The 9,452-nt window shown below is 52.1% G+C and overlaps 1 protein-coding gene across 2 annotated transcripts; it reads right to left on the bottom strand.

Annotated features, from left to right (window-relative positions):
- Positions 1-545: 545 nt before the first annotated feature.
- Positions 546-8,345, bottom strand: RAC2 (ras-related C3 botulinum toxin substrate 2 (rho family, small GTP binding protein Rac2)). 2 transcript variants are annotated; one of them, XM_008946565.1, is made up of 7 exons: positions 8,143-8,305; positions 5,490-5,561; positions 4,189-4,359; positions 2,859-2,862; positions 2,655-2,717; positions 1,857-2,016; positions 546-676 (listed from the first exon to the last, which is right to left on the bottom strand). In XM_008946565.1, exons 1-7 carry the CDS (start codon positions 8,175-8,177, stop codon positions 546-548), a joined length of 636 nt encoding a protein of 211 aa, XP_008944813.1. In that variant the 5' UTR covers positions 8,178-8,305. The 2 variants fall into 2 exon arrangements, with proteins under 2 accessions (XP_008944813.1, XP_008944814.1); XM_008946566.1 differs by lacking the exon at positions 2,859-2,862 and having other exon boundaries at positions 4,242-4,359; positions 8,143-8,345.
- Between the last annotated feature and the right edge of the window lie 1,107 nt (positions 8,346-9,452).

The following is a 9,452-nucleotide window of genomic DNA, read 5'->3' as shown; positions in this document are numbered from 1 at the left end:
AGAAGGGCAGGGAGGGACAATATGAGGAGTAAAAGAGTCCTAGGGGAGAAGCTGCTGCCTGCCAATGAACAGCAATGCAAAAACCCCCTTGAGGTGAGCAACTGCCATGAATAAGGAACAGCTTTTGGTTTGTTTGTTTGTTTTTTTTTTTCTATAGGCAAAGGCTTCAGCTTCACAGCTCTCACAGCAGGTCATCCCCAGGGCAGCCTGGATGAAGTTCCCCCTTTGTGGCAGAAGGTAACAGACAGTTCTTCTCCGTGAGGGCAGAGGTGGAAAATTCTGGGTCATCCTGCACTGGGAGATGGGGGATGAACCTGCCCATGGGCAAGCAGCAAGGGAGGGCAAGTGGTTCAGGGGCCCATGTGCTCCACCATGCCATTCCCTGTCCTTCGCCCAAAGAGGACTGCTGTCCCCCTCTCTGTCTTTGAGGAGAAACCTTCCCACCAGACACAGTCCAGCAACCCAGCGGCCTTGACCATCCAGGTTTGGGAGCAGGAAGGTGCCACTGGTGTCACTCCCAGGGATCCTTTTCACACTTACTCAGCTCAGAGGAGGCTGCACACCCGTTTCTTCGTCCGGGTTGGCTGGGGACAGAGGACTGCTCGGATGGCCTCATCAAACACTGTCTTGAGGCCACGCTGCGTCAGCGCCGAGCATTCCAGGTACTTCACGGAGTCTGGTGGGAGGAAAGCAGGTGAGGTGGGGGGGAGGAAGGGAGCTGGGATATGCAGTGGGGACACCCAGGAGTCTCTGCCAACGATGCCCAGGAGAGAAACTCACAGGAGGGATACTCTCAGGTCATGACAAGTAGAGAGGTGCATGTGCCTTCAGCATGATGTGAGCTTCTGGCTCACAGCACATCAGGCTCCAAGTGTCATTCAGACTGCTTTGGCCTCAAGCCCCTCTGGTGGCATCTCAAATCACAGCCTCAAGCCCCGCTGGTGGCATCTCAAATCACGTGGCACCTCCCTTTTGGGACTTTGTCCCCTCAAGTTCTCAGAGACCTTGTGCTAGAAAGTAAGGCATCTGGCTCTTGCCTGAACTGAATAAACACAGCTCAGGTGATGGAAGCCAATAAGGATTGTCAAGACACACCTCACTCCCTCAGGCTGTCTTGACTTCAGGACAAAGCTTGCCAGATGTACAAGACCAGGGTTTGCCTATTGTCCACCCCTGTAGCCAGAGCAGAACCATCACTTGAGGCTGTTACCCTGGTTGGACACCATCTCCTCCAAACTCCTGGTTGAAAACTTCTACCCCAAGCTGTACTTTCCCCCCCTCTCTGCTGCCTCTGGGTGTTGCAGCTGAGAGGTCACTTGGGACAAGCCCTTGTGCATCTCCCAAAAGAGAGGAGGGAGCTGATGCCCCTGAGATGAATGATGGGGTGAGACACACGTACCCAGGGCTGCAGATATAAGCCCCAGAAGTCAAGGGCAGGGACAGGAAACTGCAGTTGCAGCTCTTCCTGAGAGATGTCAGAGAACTCACTCTTCCACCCCTGGCCGGATGTGGAGGAGAGGCCTCTGCCCACACAGCAGCTGTGGCTTTCACAGAAGAACACTGGCCCGGAGAGAAAGAGCAGAGTAAAAGGGGAGGGGAATGTGCAAGTGTGTATTTGTGTGTGGGTGTGGAGGATGGTGGCCAGGAAAAGGCAGAAGACAGAGGGTTGAGGCTTCCTCAAGGGGCAGACCTCCCTCCTGAGTCTCCTGAAGTGCGTTTTGCCCCATGAGCCTTGATGGGTCTCCCTGTGTCCCTCAGAGATACCACTGTGAGCTACCTCTACAAAGCCTCATCAGGTTTGAGGGGAAGCCCTTATCTTCTGCCAAGAGGTCCAAGGTGTTGCCCCAAGCACGTACCAATTTCCTTGGCCAGGGCAAGGCCCTGAGGGTATGTAATGGGGGAGAGCTTCTTCTCCTTCAGCTTCTCAATGGTGTCCTTGTCATCACGAAGGTCCAGCTTTGTGCCCACGAGGATGATGGGGGTGCTGGGGCAGTGGTGCCTCACCTCAGGGAACCACTAGAGAGCAAAATGGCAAAGATGTGAGAAGAAGTCACACATAGGGGCATGCCCAAGGGCAAAAAAGAGACACTCCTGAAAAAATGTCACCAAGAGAGTTAACACCTTGTACTTCCTCACAGCCCTTCTGCCCAGTGTTGGGCACCATGGTCTGGCTTAAGCCAGCCCTTGCTGCTGGGTCCTCAGGCAAAATCCCTGACCTGGAGTTCTGATTCTCTTAAGCAAAAGCACAAGCTGCTCTCCATCCTTCCCGGCTCCCCGAAGCACAAGGAAGAACCTGAAAGTGATGGGAAAAGTTGTACTTCTCACCATCAATCTCTCCCTTCTTCCCTCAATTCCCATCCAAATACTGTGGGTACCTGCTTCTCATACCCCATGGTCTGGTCCTGGGTGTCTGTGCTCCAACAGTCTTGACTGACAGATGCCATCAGAAGATGTCTGTGGTCTCACAGCTCAATAGCTCACCAAGATGGATACTAACCTTCTTTTAGATGACTTAAAAAAGACATCTGATGGAAGCTAATATTCCTTCTGGCTGACCTGAATGAACCTAGATGTCCTATTCCCAGTCTCCCTCCGCAGACCACCATCAACCTCTCCCTCCTCAACCCCTGATGGACCAGGAAGCTCTGTCTCACCTTAGCACGGACGTTTTCATAAGATGCTGGGCTGACGAGGGAGAAGCAGATCAGGAAGACATCCTGTAGACATACAACCACGGCACAGAGTTAGGATGAGAGCATGGGACTGCAAAACCAGAGGCAGGGAGGAGAGGGAAGAGCTGTGTGGACTCCCTCTGAGCCAGAAGGTCATGCTAGGGAAAGCTGTCTCTCGTGTAACACGGCCCTGACTGCTGCTGCTAGAGGAGGGAAGGATATTTGCTCCCCTGACTCATGGTCACCATGGCCACCATTATCAGAAAAGCCAAATGTTTAACTAGGAGGATGGGGTTTTTGTGGTAGGCACACTCATCCTCATGGGAAACAGCCTGACAGCGTCCTGCTCGTTTCTCACAGAACACCAGAGAACCTTCAGGACAGAATCATTCTGCCTGCTGCTGAGACAGAGGGAGGCTGCTGAGCACACGTGCAGGACACAGTGAGGTGGAGTTTTGGGTATCCACACAAGCGCTTCTCCCGGCATGACAGAATTTAGACTTCCATTAAAACCAAAAGAAAACAAGCCCAGCTCTTCAGGGTTTTTATTTCATTCAACTTCATCTAGCTAAAAAAAAGGGTTTCAAGCCCAGCCTACCCATTTCCATACTTCTACAACCACCAGAGGGAAAGATCTTGGAGAACAGTTGCCCCACCTGTCTTTGGGACGTGTCTCAGGTTGGGTGCAAGCATGTTGTTGAGAAATATGCTGCTTGCAATGGCTGCAGGAAGAGTCTAGGCAAACAACTAATAATAGAAATCCAAATTTTGGGTGGTTGAACCTGAAACAAATAGTGTCCCTCAATTCCCAGCCCTTTCAGTTACAGTGGCAACCTTCAGACCAGTGCCTGAGGCAGCAGGGTCTTCTGAGCTTCCCAAAAAACTCCTTGGAACAACATCCTCTAGAGAAGGTGATCTCTAAAGCCCGAAATTATTCTGTTAACGTGGTGAAAAACTGGCGAACAGAGTATCTGAAGCATCCATTTGTTCTGCTAGAGGTTTGGGCTTAGTTGACGCATCAGCAGATCAAATACACGTGTCCAGACATCTTTTAAAAGGCAGGAACCAGAAGAGTGGCATTCACAGAAATGTCAGAAGCTCCTGGCTCAGCTCCTAAATTCCCTGAGCTGCTTAAACTTTGCAAAGGGAGGCATTTTTACCAGGGCTGTGTCAGGCATCTGCCCCACACTGAAATCAGTGTCAGTTGGGCTCATAAGTACCTTCAGATGGGCTCATAAGTATCTTCTGATGGGCTTATCTTCAGATGGGCTCATAAGTATCTTCATCTGAGCCCATAAGTATCTTTGAAGATCTCAGTTTTCTTGCTAGGTTTTACCAGCGATGAAATTTAGATAGAGGCTCAAAAATACCCCTAGATGTCTTCCATCTAAGAACGAAACCCATCACCTTCAGAGTTGCGTTATATCAACAGAGGTGTTCTTAGGAAAGGGCAGGGAGAGACAGGAACAGTCCCATCATTGTTTGATGGCCAACGTTGATTTTTGCAGTGGGGGACAGAGGCATATCTGAGGGAGGAAGGATGGAGGAGGAGGGTGGAGGGTGACCCACCGTCTGCGGGTAAGAGAGTGGCCTCAGCCTGTCATAATCCTCTTGTCCAGCAGTGTCCCACAGCCCCAGATTCACAGGCTTGCTGTCGACCATCACATTGGCAGAATAGTTATCGAACCTGAAATTCAGAGATACAGACCATGGCTCCAACAGGAGAATAAGGAGCTTTTCCAGTGGTGTAGATGGGGTTCAGTAGGTGCACCCAGGAGAAAAGGGCAGTGACTCCTTTTCTCAGCTCACCTTGGTGATGCTGGTTTCCTGGGAACATCTACCTTATGGATTCCCCACTCGGCATCAACCTTCCCCCATCACCCATCAATCCTGGGCTGCAGCTCCACCTTTGCCACCTTCCATGAAGTCCATGTTCATGTTCAGTTCCCCACTCCTTTCCTCAGTATCCTAGATCTGTTTCTGCTCTAACCAAGCCTCTGTCTGTCTTTAGTGCTCTAAACCCCAGCTTCCTTCTTAAAACTGAAGTACCACCCATGTCTCTAGCTCCCTCAGAACCTTGCACTCCCCAACACCCCTGCTGGAACTGAGGCCAAGGTGTGTCCCCTTACTCTTGGACAATCCAGCATGAAGTGTATGAGAACAGTTGTCGGAATTGCATGCTTGGGAGAAAAGACTTAATGGAGATCAACAGAGATTAAAGACTTAATGGAACATCAATAGAGATGTTCCTCTCCTCCTCCTCCTAGAAAATCTCCAGTTCCTTTTGGTATATATATTTTTTTTAGGCTAAGGTGAAGGAAACCAGTGATGGGAAGAAACCAACACAAAGACCTTGTGAATGTGCTCACAGCAGACACCAAAAATGCATCTGGCCACTCAGACCAAACCAACCCTAAACCTGCTCCTTATTCCAGCAGTCTGCAGGTCTGTCCCAGCCTCACACGTCCATCCACTGGATTGCACAGTGCTTCTCCACGGGGGTTGTCAGTGCCTGCTCCAATGACAGTGGACAAGGAAGGAATTCAGGACCCTTCTCCATCCAACCGCCTTCTCGTGGGTCTGGCCCAATTTTTGGAGCTTAGTGCCTGGTTGTTTTGCCTAGCAGGACCCCACCTACTACTTATAAACTTAACAGATAGACCATTAGCTTCACTCGTGTCTCCCATATATCCCTTTCACACTAGGGTCTTGTAAGGCCTCTTGTGCTTCTGGTGAAAGGTGAAAGGTTCTTCACCCCTTTGCATCCTTCCCTCCATGCCTCCCACCCACCACAGGACCTGTTTATGCATTACTCACACAGTGGGGATGTATTCTCCTGGGAAGGCATTGGTGGTATAGCTGATAAGGAGACAGGTTTTCCCCACAGCTCTGCAAGAGAAAGAAGAAACCAGCAGGAAGTCACGGAAGTCACCCAAGCTGTCTGGCTTGGGTGAGTGGGGATGGGGCAAACCTTCCACACCTTTAAGCCAGCCCTCTGAGGACACCCCTGGAAGCAGAAACCCCTCCACAGGAACCACTCAGCACATAGCAGGAAGACAGACAGGATGTCACTCAGAAATGTTGTTTGCCTTTGAACTCAAGGACTTGTTTTCATGGGCTGGTACAGAGATCACTCAGCTGTAAAGCATTTCCTCTGCCATGGAGGTGAGCCCATTTTCCATGCCCAGAGCTGCCTGCTCATGGCCAGGGGAGGTGTGTTGGGTAGTTGTGGATGTGCCACGACAAAGCTGCCCAGCCAGCTTCAGCCCCTGGACACTGGCACTCCTCTTGCTTCTGCCAAGGGCTGAGGGCACCTCTTCTTGATTTAGCCACAACACCTTCCAGACTTGCCTCTCTCAGCACCATCTGCAGAGAGAGCAGCCTGCAAGGTGCCTCTCCCTGTGGCTGCTGGAGGTGTTTCTGAGCTAGAAGCTGGTGCTTCCTCTACCCTCAACCTCCCCTGCCTTCATGTTGCAGCAGGATGGAGTGCAAATAAGCCAGGGTAACAGGACAGTCCAGACTGGGTGAGAGCATTGGAGTGAGCTGGGAAAGAGGGCAGCAAGGCTGTCAAGAGGAGGAGAAGATGCTGGGGGCAAGGTGAAACCTGTGGTGAAGGAAAGAAGTGGAGAGAAACTGGAAGAAAACAAAGCAGCCAGGATGGGTGTGGGAAGGAGAATCCTTCTCCTGGTGGGCTGCTGTTTCTTAGGTCTGTGGGACCTGGGAAAGTCTGGCCACGTTTCCATTACAGCATGTGTAAAATGGAGGTGGTGAGAGCAACCTGGCTCCTCAGGCATGGGGTGGGGGAGATGTCTGCCTCGGGAGGAAGGCTGGAGTCCCGCTGCTGAGTATGCTCCAACCATCTCAGCTGTACCCATGAAGTCCTCTGCTGCAGTGCTGGAGCCCTGCCTTTTTGTGTGCCCTTGACAGGCTCCACTGGCATCTTCTCTCTGGTCACAGGGCACCAGCATCAGGCTCTGGGGCAGCTGAGGAGGAACCTGAACTCTTTGGCACGCTCTGACTCTTGCTTCTTCCTGCTGCCACCTCCTTTTCTTAGATCCTACTCTCTCAGTCCCTTCTTCTCCTCGGTTCCTTTGCTTCCCTCTTGTCATTGAGATACTGAGGGAGGGCTGTGGAGGCTTCCTGAAGCTCTACAGGTAATGCCTCAGGAGATCTAGGGGGGACTGTGTGTGGGTCAGCCGTGAAAAGAGGGTTCTGAGTTAGTCTGGTTGAACACAGGAGCAAAGGGGTGAAGGCTACAGCAAAGCTGTTGAGACAGGAGGTGAGGTTAGTGGTTCCTGGGCCTAAACTCAGGGAGTGTTCAGAGATCACTGATGTGTGATGGAGAGGGGGCTGTGGGGCCAGAACAGCTCTGAGGCAACAGGAGGGGCTCATCCTGGGCAGAAGGGCCTGTGGTTGGTAAGGCTGAGCCAAGGGAGGGTGACATGGCTCCACTCCCACTGGAGTTGTCCATCCAAATTTAGCTTGCAGCCTCCTCTTAGAGGTTACAGTGTTTATTTGGGGCTCTGCCCTTCCTTGTCCTCTCTCCCTACCCCCTTTCCCCAGCTAACATGCACTGTTATGATTGCAGACATCTTCCTCGGGCAAGTTCTGAAGGAGGAAGTGACTGTGGGGAGCAAGGCTGCTGCAAATGTCTCTTCATCTGCTACCTGAGAGCTGCCCCAGATAACAGTCTGGCCAGCTCCTAGCTGGGAAACAAATTAACCTACTCCTGCTAAATGTGGACTCTCCTCCCCTCCCTTCCCTCCCTCCCCTGCATCTACTCATCTCACAGGGCAAGAGGAGGACCTGTGCACCCCATCCCTTCCCCCTCAGCAGTAGTGACAGCTTCCCTTATGGATGGCTTAGACTGGGCCCTTTCCAAGGATCACGGGACGTGGGCAGTGATGCCATCATGCTGTGAAGGCAAGGTTCACCTATCTCGGTGGAAAGAGCTCCTCCTCCTCCTGCCCACAGAAACCCCTTGCCAAAAAGTCTCCCCCCCACACCTCAGCTGCGTTGAGAAAAGCTGAACACAGAGCCACGGGTGGACATCTCCTCAGGACCACAGCGCCGTGCCCCCTCCCAGTCAGTCCCAGTCAGCAGATGGCTGCCAAGGAGCCATTCACCTGCACGAGAATGCTTGTGCCTCTTGGATTTTAAACCTGACTCCTGCCTACAGCTTGAGCCTGGCAGCAGCACCACCACCTCCTGCTCACGGGACAGACTTGCTCCACTTTCCATCCCCCTTTTGCAGATGCCCTTCAAAATACCCTCTCCCATACCCCAGAGGAAGGTCGCCCAGCCTGGGGAAGGAAGGGATGGGATTCCATCTCAATCAAGGAGGGAATGAAGCCTGCAGGAGGCCAGAAGCAAAGCTGGGGAAGTTTCACCAAGCAGCCACCTTCTTTTCTTGCCCTTTGTCACCGCCCCTCCCTCCCTGCAGCCCCAGCAAACCCGGGGGGGTACCTACCCATCTCCCACCACGACACACTTGATGGCTTGCATCTCTCTAGATCCGTGGTGGAGGAAAGCTCCTGGGGCAAGAGCACCTCAGGCCAGGGCAAACAGCAGGGAGAGACGGGCAAATTTGGGTATCAGCCCTTGTGCTGCAGGTTGCAGGGAGGGAGGAAGTGGAAGAGGGAACTTTACTCGATGATTACCCTCTGGTCCCTCCTCCCTTCCCACCACAGCAGCAGCTCTGCAGCCCAGGCCGTTAGCTGAAGGCGGGGCATGCATGACCTCACCCTTGGGGTGATGACTCTTGTCAGTTCTTTTCTCTCTCGTGTCTCACCCACTCTTCCCACCCCATCCCAGTGAACAGCTGGGGACACCAAACTGCTTTGAGCAGGGAGCTGGACAAGGGTTAGAAATGGAGTGAGAAAACAGAAGGATGGATTTTCCTCATCCCTCCACGATCAGCCAAGCTTTGGAGGAGGTGTAAGCAGGGAAAGGGAATCTGAAGAGGGAGAAGTGGGGTGCCATGGGACAACAAAGAGTTTTCAGGTCTTTCCAGTGCCCCTGATTGTCACTGGCAAAAAGTCACAAGGGTGTTTCCCATGAAGGCTGAACAAGGAAGTTCAGCAGCCTCTGGGAGGCAGCAGCCATCCCACAGCTCCTCTATTCCTCTTCTCCTGTGGGGATAAGGTCCCCCAGATTAGAGAACAAAGAAAGACTGTGTGAACCTTCCAGTTCACCATGAAGTGGAGCAAATGCATCGAGGGACACAGCCCCTAACATACGATGAAAGCCAAGGCTGGTGGGTGAGAGGAGCCCCTGCAAACCAACTTCACCCCATCCAATCCTCCCTTCCTCCTGTGCAAGAGCAGCTAGGTGGACCTGCTGCCAGACCTCTTCCATCCTGTCATAGAAATACCATCACAGAATGCTTTAAAGGTCATCCAGTCCAATCCCTCTCCAGTGATCAGGGACATCTTCAGCTAGATTAGGTTGCTCAGAAACCTGTTGAACCCAGCCTTGAGTGTTTCCAGGGGTGGAGCTTCTACCATCTCTCTGGCCAACGTGTTCCAGTGTTTCACTGCTCTCTTTGTAAAATATTTCTTCCTTATATATAGTCTAAACTCTCCTCTTTTATTTTAAAACCATTATTCATTGTCCTAGCACTACAGACGCTATGAAAAATCTGTCCTCATCTTTCTTGCAAGCTCCCTTTACGTATTGAAAGGCTACAATAAGGTCTCCCTGGATCCTTCTCTTCTCCAGGCTGCTCAACCCCAGCTCTCTCAGCCTGTCCACATTGTCCTCAGAGGATAAAAAAATCTT

This window comes from Merops nubicus, unplaced genomic scaffold, assembly GCF_000691845.1.
Source record: "Merops nubicus isolate BGI_N331 unplaced genomic scaffold, ASM69184v1 scaffold23868, whole genome shotgun sequence".
Classification (NCBI taxonomy): domain Eukaryota; kingdom Metazoa; phylum Chordata; class Aves; order Coraciiformes; family Meropidae; genus Merops; species Merops nubicus.
This window is presented reverse-complemented; position numbering and strand designations above follow the sequence as displayed.

Bases quoted from the DNA above. Each gene is read 5' to 3' on its own strand.
- RAC2 (XM_008946565.1), bottom strand. From the start codon at position 8,177: ATGCAAGCCATCAAGTGTGTCGTGGTGGGAGATGG. The intron at 5,562-8,142 runs GTAGGTACCCCC...TTTCTCTTGCAG, and splicing joins TGTGTCGTGGTGGGAGATGG to AGCTGTGGGGAAAACCTGTC. The intron at 677-1,856 runs GTACGTGCTTGG...TCCTCCCACCAG, and splicing joins TGCCCTGGCCAAGGAAATTG to ACTCCGTGAAGTACCTGGAA.